Source organism: Malus sylvestris, chromosome 6, assembly GCF_916048215.2.
Source record: "Malus sylvestris chromosome 6, drMalSylv7.2, whole genome shotgun sequence".
Taxonomy (NCBI): Eukaryota; Viridiplantae; Streptophyta; class Magnoliopsida; order Rosales; family Rosaceae; genus Malus; species Malus sylvestris.
The window spans coordinates 5,578,880-5,594,740 of record NC_062265.1 but is presented as its reverse complement, the minus strand read 5'-3'; the positions used below and the strand labels follow the sequence as shown (position 1 = coordinate 5,594,740).

Sequence of the window (15,861 nt, the reverse complement as noted above, 5' to 3'; positions counted from 1 at the left end):
AACACTACCTACCAAGTGAATTAAGGAAGAGAGCTGACAGAATATGGGCACGAGACAAATCCAGGTTGCAGACCAAACCCTAGTTATCCACGAGCTAGACGACGTCAGTGACTCAACAACGGGTCGAGCTCTCACCGGCTTATGGGTTTGGGACTCGGCCATTGTCCTATCCAACTGGATGGCCACTCAAGGCGCAGTCCACTTTCACTTCCAAGATAAGTCCGTCCTCGAGCTCGGTGCTGGGGCAGGACTTCCCGGCCTGACAGCGGCTCGGCTTGGAGCGAGCCGAGTCGTTCTCACGGATATGGGGCCACTCCTTCCGGGGCTGTTGAGGAATGTGGAGGCCAACGGACTCGGGGACCGAGTCGAGGTGAGGGAACTCGTGTGGGGATCGGACGAGTCACCGAGTCAAATCAGCGAGTTCGACCTAATTTTGATGTCTGACGTGTTCTATAACCAAGAGGAAATGGTGGGGTTGGCCAAGACGTTGAAGAGCGTGTGCGGCAGAGGTACTACGGTTTGGGCGTCAACGGAGGTCAGGCAGTGGACCGCCGAGTGCTTAAGCGAGTTGGTACAGAAAGGTTTTGGACTCGTTGAGTTACCGAGTCAACTGGTGGAGGAAATGGAGGAGGGCTTGGATTGTTTTGCCATTTTCCAAGTCATACCACCACATGAAGATAACCAAAAAACTATCATTGTCGAGGGCTCTATCTAAAGTTTCTTTATTTTCGTCCAGTGTACTTATTTTGGTTCGTTTTTCAACAACTCTCTTCTGAACAAAATCATATTATCTACAAGTAATCATTTACCACAATGGTGATAAGACAATGGTGATAAAGTATTGAGTCCTTACATGACGGAATGAGTTCAAATTTTATCGGTAACTAATCTAACATCTAATATAACAAAATCAATCATTTGATAAAAAAAAATAAAAAAACAATATTGTCAACGCATAAAGCGTGGACTAATGAGTTAAGCCTCACAATAACCTAGCAATAACATGGTTCAAATTCATCTTTAGCAAGAATCGAACCTAAACATTTCACCTGCCAATGGAGAAATACCACTTAACCGTCATACTAAGTGGCTTCATTTTTTTTTTAAAACTTGTCGCCAAAGGAAAAGAGAAGGAAACCGAGAGGACATTCCTGGAGTCAATTACGCAGCATTTAAACGAAAGCAGATTACACAAACAAACCAATCATCAAACTTTTTATATACCACCAGACCGGGGTAAGGGTTCTACGCCGAGCAGCACAAGCACTGAATAAATACTCGCTAAAGATTTCATCATCGTCGTCTATGCGATATTAAAATGTAGAGTATAATTACATGTCTGGAGCCGAAAGGGTTAGGCGACTTTCCCCGAGCATGCTGTACAAAATTTGTTGTAGAACTGCTTCTGTATATGAATAAATTGGGTCATTTCCCTGTCAGTCAGTCGCATATACAGCGCGCCCCGCTCTTCCAGTGCCGGAACCCTTTCGCCAAAAACCATGCCATGTAATGCTCTCATTTCACTTAACCATCTTTTTCTTACCTTTCTTCGGAACAATACAAAACTTCAAGCAGGTAATATCGGGGTTATCCTTTTCTTTCTCAGCACCGGATGTGTCGCTCTTGTTTGCTCAGAGACCCCATATGCTCATTTGCCCACTCTATTTGACAGTATTCCCAAAACCCACAACATATCAACTAGAGGTTCTGGAGATAACCACACTGATCGCAACCGACAAATCTTCTGCAATTTAGGGCAGTTGTATTTGGGCACACAAGAGAGCACAAACCGAGTTGCTGAATGCAAAAGACTATAACCCATCACAGCCATTATTCCCTACTGTCTCTTAACCATTGTAGTGGATTTTCTGATTTTGGGAGGTCTGGCCCTGCTGAGGCTGAGGCTGAGGCTGCGGCTGCTGCTGCTGCTGCTGCTGCTGTTGTGGTGGGGCCTGTAAGTTCATTGGCTGTGTGTTGTAATGGGCAAAAGGCTGAGAGTACAGCGAGTTCATAAAGCCCTGAAAATATGTTGAACGTGTATTAGCACCGACGAGGACAGCCACCACCAAGCCAAACTATGACTTGAAAAAGAACAGAGGAAGAATGCAGTAAACATGTTGGTCATATGCCCAACCCACTAAACGCTGTTGAAGAACAATGTGAAAGGACTTGCTAATTACGGAGCCAAATGTCTCTACATCCCATTTTATTATTTTCCCGTAGTAATCTATTAAATAGCATTTGTATGAAATGAAACCTGGGACTGGAGTTGATTGGCATTTGCAACTCCATAGTGGCTCTGTGATGCTTCATCCTGTGATGGATCATTAAAGCCCACCTGAGTAAATAGGCCTTGTGATCCATGAGGCATGTAGTCCTGTAAGAAAGCTGTTGAGAATTGCCCAAAGCACGGTAAAAATGTAACGAAAAGAAGGGGAAACTAGCAAACCTGAGACATGAAGTCATTCCCTGTACCAAATCGAGAATATCCAGCTTGAGAGTTCTGGTTCAGAAAGTTCCCTGGAAACCCACCTTGTGCTCCTTGAGTAACATAATCAACAGCATATCCACTTTGAGAAGCCTGTTGACCAAGCTAGCATAATGTAAGTTTTAATTTTCGAATACATGACTAATTCTGTAATTGCAAGTAACAGAGGTTCTTAAATTACATAACATTGACGATGGGTACATTTGGAAAGAAAATAGTGTGGACACAAAAAGGGAAATCCTCTTTCTATGAATAACCTTTTCTTTTCAATTTTTGATTAGCATGGTGTAGAATCACTTCTTCCAAGGGAAAATAATTCATCGAAGATGAAAACAAAAAAGGTATTTAAATGAAAAACATTGGCTAACGTCCTTCAACAAACAACTTAAGGCATAGCCCAACACATAAAGGCCAAAAAATGCATATTTGGTCACACTATTTTGCCTCGATTTCATTTTCAGTCAGTGTGTTTGGTTTTGCTAGCAATTTAAAAACAATTTTGAAAGTGAGGTGATTAACAAGTTAGAATCCAGATTTTCAATTTGGGGAAACAATCTGTCTGTTTTCAAGAAAATGTTGCCAAGGGATTGAAAGACCGCATTATCGGCTTTCTAAAACTACCTTCACTTTTCGGGTTTATTTGATAGAAAGACTCTTTTCGGGTTTATTCAACTTTTGATAGTGATAAATTTGCCAACAAAAAATACACAGTGACTACTGATACAATTAAAACCACAGGACCAAAAGTGATTTTGAGTCAAAACACAGTGAACAAAAATATAGTTAACCCAAAAACTAAATCCAGAAGTACACTGCTGAAGCAAACAAATAATGTATGGCCCACGGCCCAGCATACACCGAAAAAACAACAAAAGAAAAAAGCACTGCAACTTCATACCTGAGTGGAGAAGTCAGCAACATTATAAGGAACATGTGATCCCTGACTTTTAAAGTCGTCACCCAAAAATTCCTGGCAACATGAAATTGAAGATGAAATTAAAAGATGAATATCAACATCACAAGTTACTAAAAATATCACGTTTAGTACGAGAAAAACCTGAGACATGCCCGCCATGGAAAATCCATCACGAAATGTTTGGCTTGGCCCTTGAACTGGCATCTGTTGCATACAACAAGACGAGCACATGCATCAGGTGGATGAAGGAACAAGAACTAGAAGAATTGGTATATGATAAAAATAAAAGGGGCCAGTACAAACATTATTGACAAATCCAGGTTGAGATAAGGGGCCACCAACAGATGGTTGGCTATTTGGATTTTCAAGAGTGGGAAAGTTGAAGGTAGACCCCATATTCCCAACATTCTGTTGTGTGCCCTGCTGGTGCGGAAGATGACTGCCAATTGGAGCACCAGCATTTCCACGTCCTGCCCCAAAACCACGACTTCCAGGTTGAGGGACATGAGGAACAGCTCCAACTGGTCCATGCACAGCTCCACGAGTTGGAATAGCATACGGTTGAGAAAGGGGTCCTCCGTGGAATGGTGAAAGAGGTGCCCGAGGCATTGGATATCCAGCCGGATGTACACCAGGCTTATGGGTACCATTGGGTGGGCCAGGAGGTAGGTAAGAACCTGCATTTGACATAAACAATTTAGACATAGGAGATGTTTACAATTAAGATTTTCTACTTATTATTGGATTTAAAACTTGGAATTTAAGGGTTAATTATTTTATTCTATTTTCCTTGTCCATGTCGGATTAGTTATTTTTAACTTCTAAAGAGGAAAAAAATTTAACATTTCAACACATGTGAAACCATTTATACACTAAACACTAACATATCAATAACCATTACGTTAAAAGCGTTGGCTTCAATTTTTCATTTAGATTTCTTCCCTTTTTTATCCCTACTAATAGGAAACGAAAAAGAAGTATCAAAACAAAGATAACAAGAAAAGAACACCATCAGAGTATAATGGAAAGTGTGGAGAAAACAAACAATGCACTTCATCCTACAATTCCTGGAGAGAGAAGGTAAAAAGGGAAAGATACTAGCACTAACATACCCCTACCACGATTACTTCTTCTGTCCACATTTTGGCCAGCTGAGGCTACAGACCCAAAACTGTCATTGGGGATAACTCCAGGACCACCTCCAAAGAATAGGCGCCGATCATTGTAGATCTGTGTCAACAGTAGAGCAAACACAACATAATTTTACATCCATCATAAATTGGTGATTTCATAATTAAGATCCAACTCCCACCACAAATTAAAAATGTGTACATTTAAAGAAAAGAATGAAAAATTAATTTTTGCCTTCTCCGCTAGTGACAAACCTTTTTAGGCTTTGGAAATTGCACCATACTCTGCTTCAGGTTATTTAGAGGCCCCTCAACCAAGCACTCGTGTTCCTAATGATGTATAAAATGTCAGTAATAGCAACACTATAGTCTGAATATCAAGTTATCAACCCAGACAGCACAATCATTTTTAACCAGCACATGACAATCAAAGAGAGAAGATAAATAGAATAAACAGGAGGAGGACATAAACAAAATTTGCAGTACATCATCAATTAGCATTAACAAATATGCTGCCAGCTGCCACCAATCATTCCCAAGATGACTTCCATATTTTGGAAATGGGCTTTTTTTTATTTCCTTTTTTGATAGTACACATAACTTTATCTATAAATGAAACACTACAAACACCATGAACCAGAGGACCTAAAAGGACTTGAGAAAAACAAGATGAGAACGAAAAAATACATATCAAACAGAAAAATTGTCAAGTTAAATCAGAAAAGAATACTTGAGGAAGCCTTAATTCTTTTTCTATTAACTGGAATAAAAAAACAAGAGGAACAGGTCAACATAAACCACCAATAACAGAATTGCAGAGAACAGTTAATACCTTGTAATGTGTCAACAAGCTATTCCACAGTGGCTGTTTACTAAGAACTTTAGGGTTTCCAAGAATGACAATACCATATCGAGCACGTGTTAGAGCAACATTGAGCCTGCGAGGATCATTAAGGAATCCGATGCCCTGAAAAAGGAATGTATTAGCCAGGAATCAAACTATCATAAATATACTTCCTTCTTCAAATGAAGACAGCTCTTTTGAATTTTTTTTATCTAGTCATTCTAAATTATCTTAGAACCAAAATCTGGAACTCATTGACAATGAAACAACTCTGAAGACAGCCTTCAATGCCATTCTGTTTAATCATGACTACTCAATTATCAGTAACAACATCCCCCTTAACCCCACCCCCCCACCCCCCAAAAAAAAATAATAATAATAATAAGCACAAAAGAAAGTATGTAATTTTCTGTGAGATGAACCAAAAAGTAGTGCACTGAAACCCCATATATAAGATTTATAACGTGAATAATAGGAAAATAGCAACAAAACAATTCGAAAAAAAGAAAAAGAAAGACGCATCTTTGGGACAACCGAAAGGAAAAAAGTACGTACTTCCCCCTTAAGTGGTTTTATGAACTCACCTGATGCTCATTACTCCTCACACACGAAAGGATGATATAATCCTTTTCCCTTCCCTGAAATGAATCTACGCTTGCAACCTGTAATAACAATAATGAAGCAATACAGTCAAAATAGGTCAAGAGCAAAGGCTTCTACATGTGACGAGTCAGATATATTACCTCAATTTCCTTATAAAGTTGCTGTCTGAGAGCACCATTTCGCGACATATAGTTCACAATATAAGCTCTCTGTCCCTCATATGGTGTGATCACTCCAATCTATAAAGTGTTGATATTTATTAAATTAATGAAACATGGAATCCATATATAAAATGCTAAACTCAAAACGAACGTTGTAGGTTCACCTGACTAGGGACTACACCACTCCTCAAGAATGTTGTGACAATCTTTTCAACATTAGCAGCCTCAGTTCTGTTCAGATAGGATGTTCCACTAGCACTTATCTCCTCTTGGCCCATCTATAACACAGATGCATGAATCCAGAACAAGTCTTCAGAGAAAATATGATTTTAAAAAAGTCAGACAGAAAACCATCCAGTAGACAAAGCCTAATTCTTTGCAATGCTATCCATATACCTCTTTTTCCCTCCCACACCCCCCCCCCCCCCCCGGTTAATTTCTGTCCTCTTCTCTTCAATTCATTCGATCCGACGGCCAAAAATTGAGAGATGTATGTGGAAGGTAAAAATGGGTGTGTGGATAGCACCACCCCAAATTTTTAGTTGGCTCAAACTACTTGACTGGCACTTATTGTTACCTGTACATAAAAGAACATGGGACGATTGGGAACCGGCCAAGGAAAATCAATGCCTGATGATTGCCTTTCATTGATGGTCACTCCATTTTGAAGCGTGCCCTCATAGAAGCTATTAGATGGAAATTCTGACAAGGCTGGATGCATTCGGTATTGAACCTAAAATTATATCACTCAAAATATATAAGTCTTGCAACATAACCATGCACGCAAGAGCAATTTCACTTTGAACGACATACAAGACAGAAAGTGTCATAAGCCTCTTAAGGGTGCACTGACAGCTACACTATGCAACTTAACATTTGAATCAGATACAAGATTGGTGACAGAAAATAATTTAAATAAAATAAGAAAGAATCCAACCAAGTTAAACGTTGAGAATAATCCAAACAAGTTAAATCACAGTGGAGTTGATTTGCTCAAAGAAGTTAGGGAAAATATATGATAAAAAGGAGAAAAACAAATACAGGGACCTAAATTCCAAAGCAACTAAGAATGAGTTAAGGTCAAATACATTGAGAATTGCAATAAGTTTACAATAAAGTAAAGTAAGGCAACACTTTATAGACGCATCTTAATATTGAATTGAATGTTCATGCAGTAACATTAAGAAGAAAAGACCAATATCATATCTATTGATGAATGGGTATACAAAACTCAGATATCATCACTGACTATCCAACATAAAAAAGTAAATAAACAAATATATTTAAAAAAAAGGCAAGTACATGTACACTAGTAGTGATACTATGCACAGCTAGCCATGCACAGACACTGTAAACTCTGGACCAATTACCTGCAATCTAATTGGTTTCACACCAAGTAAAACGAGGCGTTCAAAGAGAGACTGGGCAAGCCCAGCACGAGCTGCTTTCTTGCACATAATGACTGGACCAAGCTGGCAGTGATCTCCAACAAGAACAACCTAATATGGAAATTTCTCATTAGACTCCAGGCAACGATTTGTTAAAAATCAACCTCAGACTCAAAATTTAGCAACATCTATATATTTGACCTCAGAGTACCTGCTTTGCCCCAAGAACCAAAGGAATCAGGCATTCAGGCTCCGTAGACTGAGTAGACTCATCAATAAGTACCTAAAAGCAGAGGATAGATTTGTGTAAGCTATTTTTAAGTTGTGATAGATAGTAACTAACTGTTAATGTAAGACGTATTTCAACCTGACGGAACCTAAAATTGGCCAATCGTGGATCTCCAGCACCAACACATGTGCAACAAATGACATCAGCACTTTGAGAAATCTCCCTCTCGGTTGCCCGCTTCAGTGCCTTATATTTTTTCTCATCGCTACTAGACAATTCTCCTGTAAAATTTCAGGAACTAATTAGCATCAAGTCAGGACAATATACATAGAAGTTTTTAGAAAAGCAAAGTGACCTTGCTCATCCTTCAATTGTTGTAGCTTGTACAGTTCACTCTTTTCTGACGTGTCAAGATGACGAACCTGAGATTAACAGAGTCAGTAAGCATCCAGTTAAATAAGTGAACAAAGTAAAGCCAGACAATAAAATTATTAATTAAGTCAACAAGTCAACACAAACCTGGTAATGAAGGGTTAAATGCTCAACAGGAGAACTAACAGCTTCCCTTGATTTTGCACAAAGTCTAACAACCTTAAATACCAAAAGGAAGATAAAAATCAGACAAATTCATAAGAAACCTATCATTACCAAAGACACATATAATAAAAAAAACATCTGTTGCAATGTTTCATGCAAAATGAGTTCCGAAGCTCATAAACAGCACCCAACTGCTGTAAACCAACTTGTTTTAAACAAATAAAAATCAGATTACACACTGCTATGTTTTACAAAGCAGAACAAGTGGTACTTGAGAGACAGTCATACTAAGATGGACATAAATACGTTTAGGTACTCATATTCTGATTTCTTGCAGTTTGTAATTACTTTTCTTTGATAGATAGAGATTTCTACTTAGTACAAAAAGCAACAACACATGAACAGTGGACAACAGATCTATCATAGAGGAGCAATCTAAAATTCAGAAAAAAAGGAAACTACTGAACAGCCGAGCAACAAAACCATCATTTAACCCAGGCAAATAAGAAGCTCTCCAATCTAAAACTATCAGAGAAACAGAATCCAATTATGTGTCTGCACAACAATGCATACACAACTAAAAAGATATTTAAATATTCATTCAAGAAGAGCCGCAAAAACAAAGGGGACATTCTATAGAGTTAGTATAATTGCAGGCGACGGCCAAGCACTGGTCCTCTACCTTCAACCCAGTTGCACTTATCTTCTCAGCTAGTTGGTCTACAGCAACATTACTAGGAGCACAGACCAAAACCTGGTAAAGAGAGAAATTGTGATTAAAAGAGAGTGAGAAAGAGAGAGAGAGGAAATAACAAATGTGAGTTATTTTACCTGTCCCTGGCCTTGTTTAGCCATGTGATACACAATTGCTGCAGAAGTCACAGTTTTTCCTGTGCCAGGTGGACCCTGGATCAAACTTATAGGCTTCTGAAGGACACTCTTTACAGCAAAAACCTATCAAAAAAAAAGTGGTAAGACACTCAGATTAGACCAACGCCAACTACAACAAAGAATCCTCAAAAGGTCCCAGAAAATGCTATTATGAAATACTTGGGAAAGAAATGCATTTGAAGTGAAAAACTAGTATATAGAAAGAGAGGATAACCCATAAAAGAAAGTAATGTGTCATGAACTAGAGGATAACAAAAAAGTGTATAATCAAGATATCATACTTGAGATGCATTGAGCTCCGGAAGACCAGGTGCACCAAAACGACGGGGCAATGTATTACGGACCATTTGAACCTCTACTTCATGGCCTAACAAATGATGGTAAATATATCTGCACAAATAGTATAAAAGAACAATTAAGTTAAATGCAAAACATAAAACACCACTGCAGCTTGACATGATTTATTTATTTTTCTTTTTAACATACTTTCATTGAATAAAATACAACCTGAAATAGCCAATGCAATATCTGCCCTAAAAACCAATTTATGCTTGTCATTTCCATACAATATTTAGTAATACAAGAATTATGAACATAGAAGTAGAATCAACACTAAGTAGCATAATGATAAGCAAGTTATCAATTTTTTAATTTTTTTGAAACAAGACTTATTTCTAAAACTTAAAAGTCAAAAAAACAGAAGGAAGAAAAAAAACACTGCAAACCTACCCACTAACACTTGTCTCGTCCACTGCAAAAGCTTTCATGGCCCCCTGCATCCGATCAAAACTTGTACTCTTCCAGACAAAGTCAACACTGAAGCCATGGTTCACATCAACTGGAACTCCCTGCAAACAACATGAATACACATTAGTAACAACCAAGTTTACTGAATTAAATAACAATATATAAGCAGCACTAATACTAAAACTACCTGACTGGCACGAAGTTCAAGTGCAACCTCCTCTTGTGCAGTTAACTTGATCTGAAACAGCAGATAAGTACCATAAGTTCCACAAAACTACAACACATACACAACATATACTCTTAATGCTTCAGAGAGGAAAGAGGCATACAACATGTCCCACTGACTGCCATGCTGGATGAGCTGCATCTCCAGAATAACGAAGCCGCAACTCATCACCAGGTACAAGACGTAACTCATTGTCTTCCTGCAACAACCCAAGAAAAAACTGAATGTTAATAACACATAAATATGAGCAGAATGAAAAACATGCATATAGTACAAAAAGTATTCACCCAAAAAAAACCTCTCAAATTTTAGCAGACAATCACCTTTGGAAACACAAAATAAGCAATACGCTTCTTGTTAAGACCAATATCCCACCGAATTGTGACATTGTCTTTGCTTTGAGATTCTTTCATCATCTACAACATAAATAAGATCATAAGAACTTAACAACTAGCTTGTTCTCTACCACAGGGATCATAAGAAATCTTTGAATTGAGAAGAAAAAGGAAAACAGAGGTTAGTCTGCATACTTTATCATAGTCAGCTTCAAGTTTAATAAGTGGTGCAAACACATTTTGATACTGCATCAGAAACAAGAAAATCATCAGCTTATCAGCAAAACATCCATTTAGAAGATGCAAATTCTACAAAGGCTTCTCGTGTTATAAAATGGACACGATCTAAGCCTTGTCACATTTTAAAGTATATACAATGAATTCCAAACAGATTCACCTGGTAAGCATCTTCATACTTCAAGGCCACAGGTTGGGGTTCATCATCCACACCAGGTTTCTCAAGATCTTCAAGGGAAGCATCAGGATTGGACTTCCAAAGTTCTTCTACTTTATTAATTTGTTGAGCACTGATTTGGCGTGCCCTTAGCTGCTCCTGTTCAGACGGGACCTGCAAAGCACAGCATCTTAAAACTACTAAACAGAAATCCATAAATTGCCTCAAATGAAAATAACTATGAACCTGATGATAGCAAAATACCAAACCTTAACAAGCCACTGCAAGAAACACCTATCATCTATCAGGGGACACCACTGGCTCAGATCCCAGTTCATATCCTTCAATGCATTAACACTTAAGCAGGGTTCCCTACAAAGAAGAACAACAACACTCTCTGTCTTGGCTGAAATAAATCCAAGAAGGAATACATTACGACATCCACAGTTGTAGCATTCAAGGATTGTTTCTCCCAATGGGCTATCTTTATGAAGACAGACTTCCTTGTGTTTTGCTCGGACCTACAAAACCCAACATAACAAACCAATTAGGAAAAGTTATCAGAATATAATGTCTATCCCATATTAATAACATCAGCTTTCAAACTCGCATTTAGGAACCCACCATATGCAACCACCCAAGAATCAGCATACTATTAAGAAAAAAAAGTTATGTATGATATCAGGCTCCAAGAGCTGGTACTTTCATTAAATTTCACAGATTATTTGTGGTTGCATATCCTTAAAAATTTGTCCATGAAAAGGCTGTTCAAAGCATCAACAAAGATTAATTTTTCAAGATGAAAAACGAAGACGTGAATGGAAGATGCAGTTTAATTTCTATAAAAAATTTATGTCTGGTCAATGTGATGTGAAATCAAACGGGGCAGCTTATGGTAAGTTCCTGTTACACTAGAGAAAAGAAATTGAAGTCCATGTAATTTAGAGCCTCTCGGGATTGCTTCTGGAAGGGCTAAAAGCCTTGCTGACAGCCAAAAGTGCTTGCTGATTCCGTTTGGGAAAAAAACTGTTAGAATTGCTTCTGGGTCATAGAAGTGCTTTCTGAAGAAGCACCTGCCAGACGCTTCTCCAGGAAGCATTTTCAACAGCTTTTAGAGGAGGCATTTGAATATTTAATAGAAATTTCAACGAGTTTCTAGTGTAAGCACTTCTAGTTCCTACAGAAGCAATCCCAAACAAGGCCTCAACAATTATAGAAAACATTTACTGGCATCACCTAGATATTAAAATGTTCAAATCAATCAAACTCCATCATAGAAATTATGACTCCTTACTTTAGCTTGTAATTTAACTTAAAAGAATTATTTGGAATCCATCCATGATCCCACTAGAGCTAACATAAACCGAAAGAGGATATAAAGGATTCTCTAATGCTCTATCATAGATCATACAATGTAATAACGAGAGTACAATCAACTCAAGATCAGCCACATGATTGGCATAAAAGATGTACAGCATTAAATTAAATCATGCAGTCCTGTAAACACCAAAATCTGAAGCATAATGCTGGTTACTTAAATCATATTAAACAGATGTAACATTAACTCCATTCGTATGTAAGGTCCAATTATGTCCCTGCAGACAAATCAGAGGAATATTGATCCAGAATTGCTGGTCAAATGCCCTACCATTAATGGAAGTTTAATATTAAGTGGTGTGGGAAGTAGAAGACTTCTCAACTTTTGTGTCAACAAATACGTATATCTATAAATTTGCATAGATATATCAGAGCATGTTACTGCTTATGTTATAATGAAAAATTATTTAAATCAACCCATATATATATAGGGTTTCTAAAATATGAGGCCAAACCTAGCTGTAACATCAACACGAACCAAATGAATCACCAATAGACCAAAAAGTAGTCAACCCATTCATGCAACCAAATTACAACTCAACAAAAAAAAGTCCATCTGAGTATAAGGTGCCATGATTAATCGACAAAGAAAAATCATCAGAATCTAATTTCTCTTTACCCAGATTGCCTCCTATCTCTGCAATCCAATACCATGTTTGAACCAAAATCTCCCAAAATTTAGAACTAAAAACATCTTGAAACCGGGATGATAACCCAAACCATCATGAGGGCATAATAATGCAGCTCTAAATGTACCTAAAACTTAGTTCAATCTTCGTATAACCAATGCCAACACGTGATAGCGTATCAGCAAGTTTGTCTCTTAAAACAAAACACGCTTATTTCCCTGCATTCTCTAACTACTAAATTTCCTCCAATGACATCCATTTTGTGACTAGTAATTTCCAGTTCTTACCCAAATTCCCATTGGACTCATCCCAAAAAATTATAATCACAAAACCCAAAATTATAATTAAAAAAGCAGAAACAATAACACTCCGAACTGGGTGACTTACCAGGTGATTCACAATATGAGAGCCGGACGTGTTCCCCCTTGAATTACAGAACCATTTTCGACACGAAGGCACATTACACCTCACAACGCAAGCCGGGTTCGACACGCCGCAGTACCGGCACGCATGTTCTGTGAAATCCCCTTTTCCAAACTCGTAATTGTCGTCATCCCCAGTATCCTCAAAGTTAAGCACACTCATCCCAGCCGTTAGGCCGTCAACCACCTGATTATTGCCGGCGTTACTGCCCGACCCACCTGCCCTAGCCTTTGTGGCGCTGCCCGGGGCAGCAGAAACCGGCGACGCATCGGACTGGTGGTCCGACCCGACCCCACCACCGCCACGGTCACGGTCTGCAGGTTCCGATAAGGAATCTGAAGGAGTGGGCCAGGCGACAGGAGAGCGAATCGGGTCGCGGAACTCCGGGTAGTCAAAGTCCTCGCCCTGGGTGTTGAATTCGAGGAAGGTGTAGGCGTCGTTGGAGGTGTCGGGCTGCGACGCCGTGTCAAAGAGGTTGTTGGGCTCGGAATCCATGGTCGGGGTGCGGAATTGAAATCTTTTGGGGGTGGAAGGGGAGTTAGGGTTAGGGTTAGTGTTTGGTGAAGGAAAATAATGCGTAGAGAGAAGAAAGACGTTTAAGAAGAGTGTGTGGGAGGTGTGATGGGTGAAGACGTCGTGGAGAGAGAGAGAGAGAGAGAGTCCGCGTGAGGGGGTTTTTGTAAGTTTCGTTTTTGGACAAGTGCCCAAATGGGACCCACTTTTTTTGCAATATTTGGGACGCGCCGCTGTGATTGGGCAGTGGGTACTAGGACTACTTTTCAATGCGCACGTGACCGGGTGCGTCTCTTGGAGGTACGACGTGGCACGTATACATGTTGATGAAACAAAGACAAGTGTAAGCTTTTGTCTATGTGTTTCAACAACATGAAAAGGTTTGGTATATGTGACTATTTTGTTGAAGCGTGATGTCATGAAATAAAGTGTCATGTAAGTTATTCTCTTTGAAAAATTAAATGTTTGTATATCATGTCAGAGGTATCGCACGTCAACTTTCAAAAGCATTGGTTACCATGGTCTTGTTTAATATACGTAATTGGATTGCAATGGATAATACTCAAATTTTGGGCCTATTGAAGCTGGAAACAAATGCCTTTTCATTTATAGGGGATTAGAAGAGAAGAAGGAAATTTGTACCTTCAGGCCCTGTTTGGCAGCCCGTATAAAGCATCGGATAGGATAAATAATACGGACCCGAGTGTTTGGCGTTGTTCCGTACTAAATAGCAACCGGATTAATTATACTGGCCCCACATGATTTATACGGTACACACTTGTTAATTTATCTTCCCTAAAACGTAAGGATTATTAGTCGGGTGGGAAACAACAATCGCTCTCTCCCTCTCTTCCTCTCTGTCCCTTACTCGTCGCGTTCCTTTCTCTCTCTCTCGTATCGTTCAGCCGCCGTCGTTCGTCGTTCATCGTTCAGCCGTCGTTCAGACGTCGTCCAGCCGTCGTCGTCCAGCCGTCGTCGTTCTGCTTCTACTTTGCTCTGCTCAGTTCCTTTCTCTCTCTCTCTCATCGTTCAGCCGCCGTCGTTCTTCTGCTACTTTGCTCTGCTCCGCCCTAAATTATTGGGGAAGTTATAGATCCCTTCAAATTAAGTTTTAGAACTCCATAATTTCTATAAAATTCTATGAAATTACTGAGGGTTGGAAATCCAATTAATAGATTTGGTTAACAGGATTTGAAACCCAACAACCTGCAACCACCTATTCGCCGGAATCTGGAGTAGATCTCATCGATTCCCGGAAAACTTCAAGAGCCAAAAGCTCTGTCAATCCTCGCCGACGTGGCTGGACCTTCGTCTCCGTTTGAAGCCGCACCTTCACAGTGCCTTGATTTGTCGTAAAACACACCCTTAACGGATCCATGTTGTCTGCAGAAGATCAACCAAAAAGGGTTTTATGCCAAACATGAACGACAAATTAAAGGCACTGCCCTTTGTTGATTATTCTATCATTATTTTTCTTTTTTTATCATATCCGGTATAAAACCAAACACCGTATAAATAATACGGTCATTAGTCCGATACTGCACCAAACGTCCAACTAATTTAGTCAGTACTATCCGGTGACTATTTATCCTATCCGACAGAAATAGTCAGTACAGTCCGAGCTGCCAAACGAGACCTCAAATTCCACCATTTTAAACTAGATTGAATTGGTAAGTTTTTTTCATGAGTAATTCATCTAGGTGATCATTCTTTTACAATTTCTCTTTTAACATACATTTAATTTAGTGGGTTATCTATTCTAATTCAATCATGCGTACCAAACGAGTTCTATGTCTCTAAGCACATGAGAGGATTACATGCCAAAAATTCTTGTTATCATGACATGGTAGGGATACAAAATAAATTAGTTTTTCCATCTTTTTTAATTATTGAGTTTGTAGTGTTTTTCTAAGTATAATTTTATCAAAGTCTTACGTGTGAAAACAAATAATTTTTCTTATATGAAAATAGGGTAAAGTTTTTAGGATCGCTTCGGGCCTCAAAAATCTTAAAACCGGACCTACTAATTG

General features: G+C 39.0%; 2 protein-coding genes across 4 annotated transcripts; one reads left to right on the top strand and one right to left on the bottom strand.

Moving 5' to 3' along the window:
• Positions 1-17: 17 nt before the first annotated feature.
• Positions 18-857, top strand: LOC126626604 (uncharacterized). Its single transcript, XM_050295976.1, has one exon. It carries the CDS (start codon positions 44-46, stop codon positions 713-715), a length of 672 nt encoding a protein of 223 aa, XP_050151933.1. The 5' UTR covers positions 18-43; the 3' UTR covers positions 716-857.
• A 330-nt stretch (positions 858-1,187) lies between these two features.
• Positions 1,188-13,971, bottom strand: LOC126626597 (regulator of nonsense transcripts 1 homolog). 3 transcript variants are annotated; one of them, XM_050295967.1, is made up of 29 exons: positions 13,283-13,971; positions 11,159-11,410; positions 10,893-11,063; positions 10,691-10,741; positions 10,484-10,576; positions 10,264-10,359; positions 10,122-10,172; positions 9,917-10,035; positions 9,469-9,577; positions 9,128-9,250; positions 8,979-9,050; positions 8,279-8,350; positions 8,115-8,181; positions 7,898-8,040; positions 7,742-7,813; positions 7,513-7,641; positions 6,720-6,875; positions 6,307-6,420; positions 6,122-6,220; positions 5,963-6,040; positions 5,367-5,501; positions 4,790-4,864; positions 4,517-4,634; positions 3,708-4,081; positions 3,546-3,608; positions 3,387-3,458; positions 2,450-2,581; positions 2,258-2,377; positions 1,188-2,018 (listed from the first exon to the last, which is right to left on the bottom strand). In XM_050295967.1, the coding sequence occupies exons 1-29, from the start codon at positions 13,811-13,813 to the stop codon at positions 1,848-1,850; spliced, it is 3,858 nt and encodes a 1,285-aa protein (XP_050151924.1). In that variant the 5' UTR covers positions 13,814-13,971; the 3' UTR covers positions 1,188-1,847. The 3 variants fall into 3 exon arrangements, with proteins under 3 accessions (XP_050151924.1, XP_050151926.1, XP_050151925.1); XM_050295969.1 differs by having other exon boundaries at positions 4,523-4,634; XM_050295968.1 differs by having other exon boundaries at positions 10,267-10,359.
• Positions 13,972-15,861: the final 1,890 nt, after the last annotated feature.